General features: G+C 40.5%; 1 protein-coding gene and 1 long non-coding RNA gene across 6 annotated transcripts in view; both read left to right on the top strand.

Moving 5' to 3' along the window:
- Positions 1-512: 512 nt before the first annotated feature.
- LOC121294479 lies at positions 513-9908 on the top strand. Its single transcript, XR_005946799.1, has 6 exons — positions 513-661; positions 3644-3699; positions 6471-6535; positions 7838-7904; positions 8733-8772; positions 9872-9908. It is a non-coding gene; the product is annotated as an uncharacterized LOC121294479 (long non-coding RNA).
- A 2966-nt stretch (positions 9909-12874) lies between these two features.
- Positions 12875-18415, top strand: part of ca12 (carbonic anhydrase XII) — a 30567-nt gene continuing 25026 nt past the window's right edge. The window contains exons 1-2 of one of the 5 annotated variants that reach the window (XM_041218690.1): positions 12875-13266; positions 16842-16862. In XM_041218690.1, the coding sequence (XP_041074624.1) occupies positions 13194-13266; positions 16842-16862 (94 nt within the window). In that variant the 5' untranslated portion in view covers positions 12875-13193. The remainder of the gene's footprint in view (positions 13267-16841; positions 16863-18415) is intronic. The other 4 variants (XM_041218687.1, XM_041218691.1, XM_041218686.1 and 1 more) reach the window with 4 other exon arrangements.

Below are 18415 nucleotides of genomic sequence, written 5' to 3'. Positions count from 1 at the left end.
TGCTTAAAGACGGCACTCACATTAAACAAAGGGTGCAGAATACTAGACTTTTCTGCAAATATACCCTATGGTACTTCAATTAAAGTTGAAACAACTTCCATAGTAAATATATATATATATATATATATATATATATATATATATATATATATATATATATATATATATATATATATATATATATATACAACATTATGATGGTTTGAGTCCATTATGGATGCTGTTCGAAAGGACTTGCGTTTCTATGATAGGAATATTGCAAATAAATAACAAAATACTACATATTTGGTGACTAATGAAAGTGTTTCGAGCATCGGGACAACATGTTGAGGTTGTGATACAAACTTTTTCTGATCAAGCTAATGTTGATTGACAGATGAAGTCATATTATACAGGTGTGTGTTTCTGTGTGTATATGTAAAACACACACCTGTGTAATAGGACTTTCTCTGTCAATCAAGATTAGCTTGATCAGATAACGTTTGTCTCACAACCTCAACATGTTGTCCCGATGCTCGAAACACTTTCATTAGTCACCAAGAAAATGCAGACGCAGCCAAGAACTGCCATTTGACTTGGCTCTGGTAAAATCTTATCTAACTGAGAACAGAGAGCACAGAAACAACGAAGAAAAAACAAGCCAGCAGCGAGTATGAGCCTGGTAGGTGGCATCTTTTTATAGATTGCTCCAATACTTTTCTGCATCCAACACTTGTTATTGTCATTTATGCAATACAGAGAGAAGGCAGGGAGTATGAACTTGGAAAGGTACATTCTGTTCTGAGTGGTACTGCTAGATATCTTGAACAACAACATATTCGATCATATTACGTAATATAAAAGATTATAATAAAATATTTCAATAATTAATGGAAGAAAAACAGAAGAAAAACAATGCATTTAGAAAGTAGTTTTGGTAAGTTTTTGGTAAGAATCCATTGCCTTAAATATTTTAAATATGTAATAATTATTTTAAAAGCTGTTTGGGCCAGTACACCTGTGAGGTGGAGAGATACAAGATGCCACAGTTCCTGTACAGATACGTAATCATGGCTGGGGAAAAATAAAATGTTATTTTGGTCTTGTTGTGAAAACCTTGTTTTTTAAATGTATTTAAACAAATCAATGGTTTTTACATCTGAGACATGTGTCTGACACTGAAAGAACCAGCAACCTAAATCAGACATCCTCCTTGAACACATTTGTAGGGTGTTTTTGCCAAGACTTGCTGAGATTCTTGAGTAATGCAGCTTACTGCTATGACCAAAAGTTTAACATCAACTAGAATTTTAGGATTGAGACATAATTAAACCAAACAAACAAAGAAAAAACACATCATATAACCAAGGAAACTACAAAATGATATTGCAAAAGTCTACGGGAAGTAATAATAGTAGGACGGTATTTCATGTTACATTTCGTAATGTCACATTTTTCAATTTGTCAGTTAAGTACTGTATATGGAAAACTACAAAGCGGTACGTAATTCAATATGTTAACGTAACGAACTATGAGACTTCATGAAGCAAAGTGTGTTAATTCTAGGGTGATGCAAAACTTGTAGCCATAGGTATAGTGTAAGTTCTGTCTCTTAAGGTGCAGTTACAGCAGTTGGGATAGCCCTCAGCTGTTTCTGTATTTTGTCAAAGAAAGCTACACACTATTGCCTTCAAGTTAATATTTTTTATTACACAAAAAAAAAAAAAAAATAGGTTGGAAAAGAGCCCTGAAGCTAGTGCAAATGCAAAGCAATTATTTACAGAGGAATATCATTATTTTAACATTATAAAACGCCTCTCTCCAGTCTTGAGTTTTCCATTCTGAAAATCTCCTTGCAATCAAAGCAGTTTATAGGCATCACAGATTTTGTTTTACCAAAAAAAAAAAAACCTAGCATAGTTCTGTGACAAACGTTTTCAATAGAAGTTAAAAAATACTCCTTTATACAACATAAAACAGTGATGTGGCAATTTGGACACATAGTTTTAACTTCAGTTGTATGCATGTATTATATATTCTTTTATAAAATATTAACATTAGGATTATTTATTTATCCTTTGCAGATTATGAACTATTATTTTTCATTGGTAAAGATAAGGCAGAAACATCGTTTCGATATCTGAAATTGAAGGCTGATATTTAAAAAGTCCTGTACTTGAAACCTGTATAGTAGTCTGTAACATGTTTTTAAAAAGATTTCCCCTAGGGTACATAGCACAGAAACTCCATGCACTACAAGTTCAAACACAAGGACATTTTTTGCCATTTATATGACCTGCAGTAAAAGAACATTTCTTTTGTTATTTGGGTTTGTTGTGGGTAACCAGTGTTTCACTTTACAGTCAATATAGTGTGCCACAATATCCCTTTGCTCAGAGCTACAAAAAGCATTCTGTTTATATACAGTATCTCAAAGCATAAATACATGGTGAGTGGCAGTGATTCTAGTGTTCTGCATATTTTGAAGGCTGCATGGAATGATTTCACTGTGGCTATCCGGTGGATAAATACAATGCTTACTAAACATTCAAAGTCTTCCAATTGTCTTTAAATTGTTTGGAAATATATATTGAGTAATCCCTATTCAATAAATCTAAATAGCAGAAGATCATAATACTGCATGTATCAATTGAACACCCCCTTAGGAGGAATAGTGGTCACATGACCACACAATGTGCCATACAGTTCAGACAAAGGCATTTCACATTGGCCATTCCCTTGTATATTCCCTGTAGGAATGGGCTGACAGCTTATTTGTGAGGGTTGTTTAGCTTGTATTTCATGCTGTCTAACAAACTCTCCAGGCATGTCTGTTTGCTTTGCAGATGCCCAGTGAGAGCTCAAACCACCAGCCTTTCGAATGCACGCTAACACCTGCACACAGGCTTTTTAATTTTACCCAGCATTTCACCTCAGCAGTCTCTGTCAATCCAGTTTAATTGCTACGGATTTTGCAATTGTTAGCTTACAAACCCTTGTTGAGATGAAAGACAGAATAAATCATGTTTCAACAGCATTGCATTGTGTAGCCCAAACCCAGCTTCTTTCTTGTTCATCCAGGGACAGCACCAACACGGCTTTGCTTTGTTCTTTAAGGCTATAATTTATGTGCTATGCATTAATTCCACCTTTAATGTTTCTTCGACTGATGTGAAATCCATCCAGGTGGAGAATATTACCATGACTGAATATTTATGTTTACATGATGAGCACATTCATCTAAATAGGAAAAACAAAGGAGACATGTAAACTCCTGTGTTGTTTTCAGGATAGCTGTGATGAGATAAAGCGAGCTGTGCTATAATCCACCCTCCCTGCCACCAGGGGGTTGTGAGCCACCCTAGAAGGCCCCAACAGAGATTGTGTGACGTGGCAGTTCCACCTTTGAGGCAGAAGTCCCAAAAGGACGGTCACCGTATTTGTTAAGGACAACAACACAGAATATGCTGGAAAGTCCCAGAATTGGGAGGCGATTAAAAAGCTGATTGGTGTTCCACTGATTAGGAGGCGTTCTGCCGCACATAAAGGGGGTCATGCAGTAGCAATCGGGGCTGGTTCTTGAAGCTCCAGAGAAGTATGGGAGAGGTGCTGAGGGATTTTTTTGTTCATTATAAAACAAATACTAACTGGGATTTTTCGGCAGACCTGAACAAAGGGGGACAAGCAACCAGGAGGCCGGACACCAGAACGGCCAGAAAGGTGAGAACAGCCACCCAAGGCCTGGATCATTTTACTTTGTTGTTTATTTGTTTCGTCTCTCCACATTTCAGTTAATGTTTCTCCTTTGTTTGGACATTTTCTTTGTTTACTGGTTACTATTGCTAGTAGACAGGAATAAAGAAAAAGAAAAGAAACTTTGCAACATCACACCATTGTATGGATTTTATTATTTTTACACCTCCACCCAACTCATCTATTTGTGGCACGTGGTGTAAGAAGCGGGATTTGAACCTATCATGGATCCAACGACAATGGTTCAAATTTTACAAGAGCAAGCACAGCGGCAGGAACAACGGGAGGCCAGGTGCTCAGATCAACTGGTCACCTTCTTTGAGTTCCTGATAAACCAGTTGAAGAAACCTACCATCGCCGCTTCCGCAACTACCACCGACCAGAGGGGATGCAGCCAAGGGCGGTGGGTTCCCACCTTTGGGATCAGTGCTCCCGCTGGCTGCGTCTGGACCAGAGAACTGCCAAGGAGGTGGCCGAGATCATCACTGTGGAGCAACTTACCACTGTCCTCGATGACAGGAATCGTGAGTGAGTGGGACATCATCAGATGACCCTTGTGGAAGCCATTGCCTTGGCCAAGGCATACGAAGATGCTGTCCCGGGACCCCTTGCCCTGCCTACTGTCAAGCAGATTCCAAAGGCAGCTACCCGGACCGAATCAGCTGACTCCAAAGGTAAGCCCAGAGGGCCCAATCCATCTCCAAGAGAGTGGTGACCGCGGTTGGCACCCCGGTGGGCCAGAGAAAACCCCCCTAACCCACTGGACCAACCGGACAGAATGCCACTTTCCCTCTTCACAGCCCTCTACCACCAGGTGCTTTCGCTGTCAGGAAGCTGGACACCTAGTCTGTGACTGTCCCAGTATGGAGGTGGACAGCGCTGTCAAGACATGGGTTCCGACAGCAGGTTAAGGAAACGGGTTTGGCTGGAAGGGCCCTTATTGTCTTAATGTACAGGTCGGAAATAGGAGAACGCACACGTTAGTGGGCGGCTGCACGCAGATGATAATTCGGCAAGAAGTGTTGGAGGATGTAAACTGGGAGCCACAAGAAAAGGTGGCTATTGCTTGTATTCATGGCAAAACTAGGATGCACCCTACCACTAAAGTTAGGATCACCGCTGGTGGTCAGACAGAATACGTTAAAGTCGCTGTCACAGAAACGCTGCCGTATCCAGTATTGCTGGGAAGAGACTGGCACTTCTTTGACTTAATTCTAGGTCGAGAAGTGGCTATAGATCCAAGTCAGCAATGCAACGGTGAGTGGAAGAAAACAATTGGTGAAATTTTCCTGCTCCAATCTGATCTGCTTTATTCCCGGTTCCGCCAACGAAAGACATGCCATGAATGTAGGGCGGAGCCTCATGAAAGTACATTAACACCTTTAAGGGAATGGAATGACGGGTTTGTAAGCCAAAGTATTAAACAGTCTGGCAAGGGAATGGCCATTCAGTGTGACCTGGGGGGCGGAGTTACTGGTAACGGAGGCATGGTAGAGACTCTCAATGTACTTGAATTGTGGAACAGAGATATTGATTTGGCATTGGAACAACAGAATGATTCCACTTTAAAATTTACTAGGGAGCAAGTCAGGTCCGTTGAGGGGAAGGATTTAAATGATAGTCAACCTGAGACGTTTCCGCACTTTATTGTAGCCGGGCACTTACTCTATAGAGTAACCCGGGCAGCCAGAACCGGAGAGTACCCAGTTGGTTGTTCCTGGACCCTTTTGGGCTGAAGTTATGCGATTAGCGCATGACTTACCCTTTGCAGGCCACCTAGGGGTCAAAAAGACCCAGCAGCGCATCCTGGCCCGGGTTTTATTGGCCCGTGCTCTACACTCAGGTTCGGAGATATGTCTCAGAATGCTCTGACTGTCAGTTAACAGCCCTGAAATGAGTTTGCCCTGTTCCTTTGGTACCACTGGCAATTATTTCTACACCGTTTGAGCGTACCGGTACATATTAGTGGTGATGGATTATGCTACCCGATATCCAGAGGCAGCCCCTTTATGCATGATGCACTCTACTCAATTTATTATCCACAGACGAATGGGCTGGTAGAGACCAGACCCTCAAGCAGATGCTGCGCCGCTTTGTAGATCAGGAGAAAAAGAATTGGGCTAAGCTTTTTCCTTATCTCCTTTTTGCAGTTTGAGAGGTTCCCCAGTCTTCAACGGCGTTTTCCCCATTTGAGTTATTGTATGGCCGTCAACCAAGGGGAATCCTTGACTTAATAAGACAAGGTTGAGAAGAATCTTCAAAATCATCCAAAAATGCAGTAAAGTTTGTTTTACAACTACAAGACCATCCAGAATTGATCGGTCAGTTGGCTCAAGACAATCTCAAAGTCGCACACAAAAGCAAGAGCAACACTGTAACAACAAGGGAAGAATGCAGATCTTTTGGCCAGGAGACAAGGTGTTGTTATTGCTCCCCACGCCAACATCACAGCTGTTTGATATGGCAGCCTGCGCGCCGCAAAGAATATCAAATTTATCATGTCAATCTACTCAAACCCTGGATAGAACAGGAAGTCCATTTTATTTCCTCAGAGAATGTTGAGGAGGATTTTGGGCCCTCAGTTGAGCCACTAGAGTCCGCTGATGTTCCGATGGGGGAGCAGTTAACGGCTGATCAGCAGAGAGAATTAAGGCACCTCATTCAACAGTTTGGTGATGTGTTTTCTAGGGTGCTTGGTAGAACTCACATGATTAAACATGCTGTTGTCACTCCGCCAGGTACCATGGTCAGAGTCCGAGCCTACCGGATCCCGGAGAGCCAGAGGGAAGCCGTCCGGGAAGAGGTAGAGAGTATGCTCAGGCTTGGAGTTATATAGCCCTCTAGAAGTGAATTGTGCAGCCCGATTGTCCCTGTTAAGAAACCTGAAGGCACTTTGAGGCTGTGCATTGACTTCAGGAGGGTAAACGTTGTTACTTCCACATTGAGAGTATGCTGCGGCATACATTGATGACATAGTCATATACAGCTCTACCGACCTTAAGTCTTTGAGAGAGGCTGGTCTCACTGCAAACATGGCGAAGTGCGCCTTTGGAAAAGAAGAAACCAAATACTTAGGGTTTATCATGGACAAGGGTAGGATTAAGTTACTTGTCTCTAAAGTCCAGGCTTTGGTAGACACCCCGGTCCCTACCACAAAAGCCCAGTGTTACTGTTAGGCTTGGTGGGTTACTACTGACAGAGCAAAATGTAGTGCAGTGTGTCAGAGGGCCTTTCAATCTATTAAAACAAGCCTTAGTCAGGCCCCAGCACTTATTGTGCCGGAGTTCATCCTCCAAACCGACGTCTCTGAGGTAGGTTTGGGGGCGGTTCTGTCTCAGGAGAAAGATAACATAAAACACCCCATTCTATATCTTAGCCGTAATCTTCTCCTAGAGAATCTAGGTATCATGTGATAGAAAAACAATGCTTTGCGATAAAATAGGCCATGAAAACATTAAAATATTATCTCTAAGGACATCACTTTATGCTCGTCACAGACCACTCCCCTTTAAAGTGGTTGAACACTATGAAGGACAAGAACGCCAGGGTAACGCGGTGGCACCTGGTGTTGCAGCCCTTCTCTTTTGGTGTCCACAACATTACGCGGTTTACAACCAAAATGCATTAAAAAGAACATAAGGGTGGTCAATTTGGGGGGGGGGGGGGGGGGGGGGGGGGGGTGTTAGATAAGTCCGAGTTTTCCTTTGGCATCACTCTGGGGGGGGGGGGGGGGGGGGGGAGTATGTGGGTAAAGTGATCCCATGCTGTAATCCACCCTCCCAGTGGCCAGGGGGCTGTGAGCCAGCCTAGCAGGTCCCAACAGAGATTGTGTGACGTGGCAGTTCCGCCTTTGGGGCAGAAGTCCCAAAAGGCCGGTCACCATCTTTGTTGAGGGCAAAAACATGGAATGTGCTGGAAACGATTAAAACACATCGAAGGCGATTAAAACACTGATCGCTGATTAGGGGGCGCTCCGCGGCACATAAAGGTGGCCGTGCTGTAGCAGTCGGGGCTGGTTCTTGAAGCTACAGAGAAGTATGGGAGAGGTGTGGAGGGATTTTTTTTGTTCATTATAAAACAAATGCTAACTGTGATTTTTCGGCAGACCTGAACAAACTGCTTTAAAAGGGAGACAAGCAACCAGGAGGCCGGACATCAGAACGGCCAGAAAGGTGAGAACAGCCACCGACAGCCTGGATAATTTTACTTTGTTGTTTATTTGTTTTGTCTCTCCACATTTCAGTTAGTGTTTCTCCTTTGTTTGGACATCTTCTTTGCTTACTGGTTACTATTGCTAGTAGACAGGATTAAAGAAAAAGAAAAGAAACTTTGCAACATCACACCATTGTATGGATTTTATTATTTTTACACCTCCACCCAACTCAGCTATTTGTGACAGTATCATTTGTGTGAAACAGGATATTTTACTGTTATTTTTTTTTTAATTCCTGGGTTACGCTACTGCATTGAATTGAATTCTGCTGTCTTCACCTAGACCCACTTTTATTAAAAATCACCTACTGTTTTACTGTTGTCTGTACATATTCCAATACTGTGTAAACAAATTGACCAATGTTTACCATAAAAACACATTGCTGTCAATACGAATGTTTAGAAATTTTTAAACTGTTAACACAAAGAATCCCATGGATATCTAGGGGTGTAATGATACACTACTCTCATGATATGATGATACCTATAGCGATATGCAGGTGACAATACATGCAATTGTCCTGATTGGCTACTTGTATGATGCATAATACAATCAAATGGTCATTTAATGATGGACCATTTTGTTAAAAAGACAAAAATGAAATCAGATATGCACTGTATCCCACCCACGATTGTTTATCATGGGAGCCCATGCCTGCAAAGCATCTTTCAAGTTGGTCATGGCTAAAAAAAACTCTCCCTTACTGCAAGCCAAGTTGTCAAGGCATGAGGATTACCCTGAAGAGCAGGTTATATAACACCTTGCTATTCTCAATTCTCTTGCTCAGGTCTCCCTGATCTGGTTTATGCTACTCTGAGCTACCTAGTGTAAGTATGTCCTGTCATACCCTTGCACTGCAATTACGTATTAATCTCCCAAAAAAGAAACACAATTAATTGTACCATTGGTGGCTGATTATCCCCATGGAATTAACAACACATTTTACCAATCTAATTTTCTTTTCTCTCGTTCCTGTTTTCTATACTTTTACATCTACACCCTATTAACCTCCTGAAAAATCAGGAGTCGATGAGTGCTGTTAACACACAGCTCCACCCTTCCTAACAAATATAATAAACCCCCCACATACCATTTTAATCATTACACTGATGACTGGACAAGCGGGAACATTTGTCAACTTCAGGTTCCCACGTAGCTTAACCAGGAAAGGCAAGAGTGCGTGGTGTGCAAAGACTTTGCAGAATTCTGGATAGTAACAATAGGTTCTATTCAATCAGAAATGGTACAAAGCATATTCACTGTAATATCAACATGTAGTAGGAGAACTAAGCATGTTTATGACAACAATTACACACTAATGCTTTGGTTTACACTGCTGCACTACAGTTACTTAGTAACAGGTTGTGGCAAAGTGCCCGCCCCTGTGTGTATTTTGTGTTATATGTTGTGTGTTTAATGTTGGTGTATAGTCATTGGTACACAGGATATAAACGGGTCTGTGAAACGCAAGTGTTTAAAATGTATATTTGTATTTAGGCACGAGGATTGCACAGCATTTCACGTGCAAGTACAAAGTAATAATATATGAGCACGGGGAATTGCACTTTATTAATTCACGTGCAGTTGTACCGCGACTCCAATTGAATGATTGATTAGCAATCGAGTCTCGGTACAGCTGCATAAAAGCAGCATGTTTTCACTCACTCAGTGTTGTGTGTTCAGTGAGTGGAGAACGGGATTGGAGATGGAGGTAATAATAATAATAATAGTAATAGTTAAAATATCTGCTCACCGTGTTTGTTTAGTGTTAGTCCGTTTTGTTTGTCTGTTTGTTTTGGCTACCAATGCCGTGTCCTGTGTTTTTATTTATCTTATAACTGTTTATTTCTGTTCATTTTTTAAATGTTGAGCGAGACCATTTGCTCAGCTCCACCAAACTCCACCTTTCTGTCGTTTATTTACTAGTTCCTGTTTCTGGTCTGATGTCCCCCACCCCTGCTGTCTTTGTGACACCTGGTGTCATTGTGGCATTACCAGCGCCTCCTAGATGCAGACCAGAGCAGGAACCGCAGTTTCTTGTTTAAAAAAAAAAAAGTCAGAAGACGCTGTCAGGTTGAGGGACTGGATCCAGGACAATGCTGGGCTGGAGGCCCAGTCCATGCCGATAGCCATCCGGGTCCTGTGGCTGATGGACAGGGAGCAATGGGAGGCATACGAGAGGGAACACAACCCAAACTCCCTGGAGGAAGGGGTGGAGTTGGTCCTCTGCTACCTGGAGGCAGCTATAAATAGAACAGCAGCCCAGATAGCAGGGTCTCCACCGCCCAGGCAGGGGGACTGCGGGAGTCCAGCGCCCAGACGGGGGAACCACGAGAGTCCAGAGCCCAGATGGGGGGACTACGGGCATCCAAAGCCCGAGAGGGAGCTGTTCCCACTTCCACCAGCAGAGGGTGAGTGCCTGCTTGTATCACTTCCCCTACCGTCACCACCTGGAGGAGGAGCAGGTGCTTCCTCTGCCTCCATCACCTTCACCTGCAAGTAAGGGAGAGCCACACCAGTCCCCTGCAAGTGAGGGAGAGCCGCACCTTTCCTCTGCAAGTGAGGGAGAGCCACACCAGTCCCCTGTAATAAGGGAAGACTACACGCTGCTCCCACCTCTGCTGCCAGGAGACTACATGCCTCCGCCACCTCCATCGACAGGAGTAGAGCAGCAGGAGCTGCCTCTGCCTCTGCCACCTTCACCGGCAGGAAACTACACGCCTCCACCACCTCATTCGGCAGGAGCAGAGCAGCAGGAGCTGCCTCTGCCTCTGCCATCTCTACTGGCAGGAGCAGAGCAGCAGGAGCTGCCTCTGCCTCCGCCATCTCCACCTTCCCTTCGTGTTTATAAAGACTGGCTATGTGGGCTCAAATTTATTTAAAGATAGGAAAAATAACACAATTTTAAATAATGTTCTACTTCCCTATAAATGTTTCAAACATTAATCCTAGTGTTCAGCACAATTTTACTAGATTTCAGCATAGAAAAAAAAAACCTTTTAACAAAATTCAAAGATGAACTCCTTATTGCACACGTGGCCTAATAAAACAGGCAGGATGCTGGTGCCACACCCTATAATGACCTCTCCCCTGCCACCAAACACAAAGGACAAGACAACGAGCAACACAATCAACAGAACTATATGCCAAGTACAACTATGTTAGGCACAAACCACCCCACCACAGAACAGTGCCAATAGAAGAATCCCCTTGCCTTCAATAGCGTGTGATCAGAAGCCATGAAACACTGCTGCTTATGAGACCGTGCTGGGAAAACCCAGTGTCAGCAATATAGTGCCAGCATGGTAACCACCCCTGAAGCAGGTCTTGTTCATATTTCATAGGGGTGGTAGCACTGTAGCACTTTAATACAGTACCCTTAAACAATGGCAATTTTGATTAACCTTCAAGGACAATTAACATCCCATGCTTTTCTGAAAAATGCTGCCGATCACATCCACAAAGACACCTTTCAAGACGACAATGCAACCATCCACCATGCTGCTATTGTCCATGATGGGGTTGAGACACATGACAAGACAGTGTTAATGTTAGGTATGGGATCCCATTACAAGTAAGAAAACCAGACTAAAACATAAATGATTTTCACCTCAAAGAGGGGCCAGTGATAATGTTGCTCATTCTAAGACAGTCTCTACAGAGTGACAACTCTTTCTGTTTCTTTTCAATTAATCACACCTCTAGGCTTTTATCAAGAAAAAAAAAAGACTGGAAGGTACATTATTACACGATATTTCACAATATTTCAGAATGAAGAACAAACCAACTGTGGCAGCATTTGTTCATCTGTGCTGTCCTTTCCTCGGCAATACTACATGCTTATCATATTCACGTATTTCTTTCAAACTGTATCAGAAATTTAACAGCTCTATCGTACTTTTTCTTCAGCTAACTAAAATAAAACAGCACTCAGTAAGTTACCTTAGTCTGAAACTTGAAAGCTTATGGTATTCCGGAAACAGATCTGTTAAATACAGTATTCCAGGATGAAGTGCAACTGGTCATTTACAATAATAATATATTCACTCTTGAGGTATGTTTCTTTTAGACATGGCATTTGGCTGAAGGAAGTGCAAACGGGCAGTACAGCACAAAAGAAAATGTTTCATTATGTCACTGATTGTCTTTCAATACAATTTCATATCACTAGCAAACAGGTGCAATTAATCAATTGCATTGATCGGATGACTAATCGATCAATAGAAAATGTCAAGATTAACACCCTTGCTTTTTACTAGCAATATACAAACAGTGTGATTATTAATCAGTTGCCCACTTTACACTTGTGAAGAGAACAATGAGGCCCCATAGAAGCACAATAAGATTCCAGGACGACCACCACAAGTCATGACTGACCCCTTGCTGACAACTGCTGTATAATGATTACCCTCCTAACAAGGGGGCAGTGGAAGGGTTGGAATGCAACATCTTCATGAGAAACATACAGGATTATCCACATCAGCGCAGTCTACTGACTTTGTAGTGGCCCTGCATGTGAATAGACAACAGTGAGAGGTCTTAATAACCTGTACACCTTATGGCTCTGTCCTGTGTACATTAAAGTGCCTCTTTTCAATTCCTCCAAGGTCTGTGCTGGTGCCATTTATTTGTTTCATTTATATGTTAATTTGAAAAATAACAATGAAAAAACTATGCAAACACCAGATATATTAGAAATTTCTAAGGCATGACAACACTGCATTATAGGAATTTGCAGGGCAAGGTTACTGCATTCAAAATACAGCAATATTACCTAATCCTATCATGAAATACCGATACACGTATCAGCTTGGGGGAGTGCATGTTTTTATCATCGATCATCAAAATTCAGTTTTTTAAAAAAACGGAAATAGAAGTTTTCTTACCATGAAACCTAGAGAAAAACATTAATTCGTGGCATTACACTTGTCACACGAGCTGCAGGGGAGTTAATTGTAATTTCTGTGTTTTACTAACTGTGTGCGGCACTATGATTAAAGTGTAGCTGTTCGCTGGACTGATGGTTCTCTTGCTCGAGAGTATCTTGTCCAGGCACTTTTGTTGGAGGCAGGTTTTGTTATTGATGCTACGTCATTGAGTGGGTTCAGTCTAGCTCAGACCAATACTATAAAAGCCGGCTTGGGAGAGATATGCACTTTGCAATTGTGTTTCGTTTTTTCTGAGACCTACATTACCTGATTCTGTTGTAGAAACGAAACGAAGGAAAAAAAAAAAAAGGATATCCAAAATGACTCATCGCTGCCTTGTAACATTACTTCAGTGTCTCCACGTGATTGCTCTCACCAGCGCAGCTTCCGATGGTAATTGTATTATTTGTTTCCATTTAATTTAAAGAAGCACCCAGCGCTAATGTTTGGCTATTGAAATGTTTAACATATTTACATTACGGGTTAGGGTTGCATAAAAGCGGATTAGTTATTTGTGGAGTAACGCTACCGAATTAGTGTGAGTACTAAACTTTATTAACGCAATGTGTGTAATGTTTTATTATTATTATTATTATTAATTACATGTCAGAAATAAACTAATCACAGTGAAGTATCTGCGAAAATTCTAGTACACCTTATACCGAGGCTGTTTACAGATGTCATCCAGTGCATAGAACAACAACAAAAACATACCTGGTACATTTTGTAAAACGCATCCTTCTTCAAACGCATCCTTCTTCGTATGGCGAAACCAAAACATCTGCTGGTTCAACCGCTGTCTTTGATTTATATGGATTTTTTACAGGGAAAATGATTCCTCACTATATATAAGATAAACCCTAGTATTATTTTATTTATTTATTTATTTATTTATTTGTTTTTGTATTGATTTCTTAGTAGACGCCTTTATGCAGAGCGACTTACAATTGTTAGAAAATATCACAGTATAAAACACCACAGTGTAAAGTATCACATTATAAACTATCACATTGTAAAATATCACGTTTCATAATATCACATTACATATTAGAGCTGTTGTAAAGTACAACAAAATCAGTAGCAAAAGACCAAATTTAAATAAGAGCAAAAATGACAGTTAATGACAGGTAAGAGCGGGTTCGACTAAGAGCAGTTAAGTTAATATGTTTATACCCTACACACTAGGTAGGTCTGTTAACGTATTATAAATCACACACATGAAAATTGTACTTGGGAATAGCTTTAAAATATGAAAAATTGCATCCATAATTTTTAAATGGTTTTAAACCTCTTCCTGAGTGCACTGTTAATTTAAATGATTTCTAATGAAGTAATACAGTGTGTGTGTGTATGTGTGTGTACAGCTGAGGCATCGATTCGCACGGTTGGAGCAGCCAGAACTTCACCCGAACTGCAAGGCTTGGATCAGACACCTGTACACACCCGAAGTATTCGCTCTGTTAAGACCTGTGTTGTTGCCGGGTTTCTCAGGAACAGAACGTGCTATCACACCTGCAAATCAATTGCAAATGCAGTGCTTAGTGAACTTTGCAATGCGCTGAAACGTTTGCAACTAAACAATATAACTATAAGAAGTGGACTTTTAGGAAAACTACTAAAAAGAATAAACAACGATTGGACTTGGTATATAAATTAAACCGTCAATCACATGTTATTTTTCCATCACTGGTGGGATAAGCCTGTTAAATACTGAAATGCATTCATGCAAAAAAAAAAAAAAAAAAAAAAAAAAAAAAAAAAAAAAACGTGTAAAACCCAAACGGCTTATACATTTTATTATTTTATTTTTAAATGCATGTATGTGAAAAACGTAATATTTCTAATTGTTATTTTGAGTTTGACATATGGTTATTTTCTTTAATGCTACAGTTATATTCTAATTTTTTAATGTTGGCTTGCTTTATTTTCTATTTATGTAATAATGGTTCACATTGAAACCCAGTGGCATCCGTTTGAATCAAGCATTACTGTTTCTATGGTTACGGTTCTTTCAGCACATTGGAAAGTACTTATCAATGTGGGTACATTGAGTGGGAATGAATGAGCACAAAAAGCAGTTTATTATTTGTATGCAAATGATAGCAAGCATGTACAAAATTATGTGTTGCTGTTTTTGAAAAATCCCCTTCAACATAAATATTTTTTCAACAACATTGTTATATATTCCCTTTTTTTAATTCAAAATAAAGTAAGCCTAAATTATGTTGCCTGCATATTTTATATAATATGTTTCATATAAATTTGATGGAAATGAGACCCCCACTGGATAGCATTTGAACCATTTCAGTCTTACATACAGGGTTTATTGGTTTGCTTGGTCATGGGGTAGGAGTCACAGGCTTGTTTATATAAAGGCTGTAGTAAAACCTGGAATGGCTCAAACTTCTCTGCAATGTGCAAGTGTCTTTTCCCTATTCATTCATACATCTGGTATATCAAAAGTGTAACTTTCAGGAGTGAGAAAGTAAACATAATATTGAACTATTTTACTCCTGTAGCCATGGACTGTAAGATCATTTGTTGGAGAATGAAGGGTTATTCCAAGTTAATGCCACTCTTTTTTTTTTTTTTTTAAATACTTTAACTACTGTGTAAATAACCACTGTATATAATAATTGTACAGTATATGGGTTTGGCTGTCATATACCAAACCGTGTTTACAACATATATATATATATATATATATATATAAAATATATTAAAATGTAATTCCAATAACCCTTGTAAGACTACTCTGTTAAATATAATATCTGTAGGATTTACCTGTAAAAGTATTGCTTTATGAAGTAGTGAAGAGGTTTATTGATTTATAGTGATTTATATATACAAGTTGCATGATGTAATGCATAAACATAATTGTACAATACATGAAGGAGGGTAGATCTCGAATCTGTGGCACAATCTTGTGCCTCTTGGGCTAGGACATCTCAGCTGTGATTATCAGAGTAGCCCCCCTGTGAACAGGCTGGCTGCTGATGATGTCAGGCCAGGAAGTAATGACAGCAGTACTGTGAGTAAGTGCGCTGTTGCACCGGCTTATTGTAAATTTAATAAATACACAAAATAAAAAGTTAAATCAAAAAGAACAAACAAAACAAACACTCAACCAAACAAGTATCATGCTAGCGTTGAACCAGCACGAGTAGCAATTGTTTTCTCTTCCTCTTTATCTCCTTTCTCCTCTCTCTCCCCATACCTACTCACTGTACACCCAACCCTGAGTGATTGATCTGTGCATCTCTTTCTCTCTCTCTTTCTCTCTCTATCTATCTTACACACACACACACACACACACACACACACAGCTGTTCCGGGATTAAATTACTTATGAGTCATTCACTTGAATTCCAGCACTCAAATTAATTTATGCAATCCCTGTGCTCACATACTAAAAACACACTTTAAGTCACCTGTGCACCAATATATACACCAACAATGACACACTACATACATACATACACAAAATACGCACAGGGGCAGTGCACTCTGCCAAACCCTCTAGCCAGCTGAACTAGAAATGCCAGCAAGGGACAAAGGAGAATGATGAGCTAAAGGAGAGGGGAGAGGACAAAGTGCCCAAGAGATAGACAGCACAAGTACCTAGTTTTTTAAGTTTGAAAAGGTAGAGCACTTAAAGCTAACAGTAAATAAGACGCATGCAGAAAAGCATTGCTTAACTCTTTTAGCACTGCAGATCTCTTATCATGTCTCCACTCAATTGCTGGAGCAGTCTAGGAAAAATAAATCTACTCCAGACAGCAGAACAAAGGCTCCAATTTTAATAGAATAAATCATTATTCGGCAGATTACATTTTGATCAAATCAACCCCTTGTTTCTGAAAGACTTAAAAATATAAATAAATGGCCTACAATGTGTGAGATATATATAAATAAATTCAGAGTTCATAAAACAAAGCACTAACTTTTAATTTGTATTTCATTTACAGGCTCTAAGTGGACCTATACGGGTGAGTGTAAAATCTTTTCCTTGGATGTGTTTTTTAAAATTAAGATTTGGACACTTTACAGCCTATTAAAACTATATGGTAGAATTTACTGTCTGATTAGATTATAATTGAAATGGCAAAATCTCCACTTTCAAATCGAGCTGATTGAATTGCACCTCTCTTCACTGTAAAGCACAACTCCTAATATACCAGAGAAATGCCTGAATCCCTACAGAGCGTAGAGGAGGGTGCTGCATGTGAAGTTTCCTGAACTTGTTTCAAAGGTCCCTGTCAGGTTTGTCCCTCCTTCCGTACTTGGGAGGGGATCTCTGTTATAAAAGATTCTTTAAAATCCTGCAGCTTTAGTATCCAAGTAGATCTGACAGACTCGAAGAAGCACACGTGTCAGTGAGCAGCAGTTGAAATACGTGGAGCCAACAAAATCATTGCAGCATTAATTTCAGACATTTCATAGGTCTCATTCTTTTTTATTTACATTTTTTGTAAATCTGATTATTTCTTGTAGAAGTACAAAGCAGGCAAAGAGCTTATTTAAACATAAATTAAACAGCTAAATCCAGGGGAAGGTTTGATGCCCTTTACTCCAGTGTGCTGTAGATTTATCTCCAGTTAAAGATCAGACAGACACAAACCAGTAACAAAGAAAACCCATTTTCATTAGGAAGCTGGTGTGTGTGTGTGTGTGTGTGTGTGTGTGTGTATAAATGTGTGACTTGATTAATGAATTAATGGAACCCTACCCAGGGTCTTGTGTAAACCAGCAAATGCTGCAAGCTGCCTTGCCTTCACTGTGCTGTATTTTGTTTTTAAACTGCATTTGAGCCAGGGATCCAGGGGATCTTCTGAGTGACCACCAAATGGATTTATAAACACACATCAATCCCCTTTGACTTCACTAAACGCCCTTCACAATTTTGGGGCGGCCACTGCGATTTCTGATTTGTTGCTGTCACAGTTTATTTATAGCCAAACATTTTCCTTGCCTGTGACTCTCCCTGGTTAATCCAAGTGCTGCACGCTGGCAGGCAATTGCAGGATTACACAAGTGCCGTTTTAACCCCCTGCAACAAGTCTGAGGTGTCAGGAAAGTCATTTAATAAGCAGGCGCCCAAGTGCAACCTTGCTCCTATAGTTTGGTTTTAAAACCTTCAGTTGGTTACTCTGTTCCTCTAAGTTTCATACCCTTTTCTATATTTAGTTTGTACTAAATAAACGCACACACTGGCAGACCTGTGGCCATTCTTGTTTTGATAAAGCCACCTGACCTATAACAATAATTAAATAGCCTGTAACTATCCTGTGCTTCAGACCACGTGGTTTAGGTTTCGCACTAAAGGTCATAACATATGATACATCTAAGAGTTAACCTCTGATGTAAACAGCCTAGAAGGACCACTTGGATTTCTTTAAACCCTGGCTTTCATACGTGAAGGGCTGCCAGCTGCACCAGCTAGTCCTCTCCTTTATTGCACTGATGCCTGTCCAGTCTGCTCTACCCCACACAATTGACTGAATAGTCTAACTTTACTGACAGAAGGCCGCTGTGTTGTCGT

The sequence above is a fragment of the Polyodon spathula genome, chromosome 19 (genome assembly GCF_017654505.1).
Source record: "Polyodon spathula isolate WHYD16114869_AA chromosome 19, ASM1765450v1, whole genome shotgun sequence".
In the NCBI taxonomy this organism is placed as follows: Eukaryota; Metazoa; Chordata; class Actinopteri; order Acipenseriformes; family Polyodontidae; genus Polyodon; species Polyodon spathula.
This window is presented reverse-complemented; position numbering and strand designations above follow the sequence as displayed.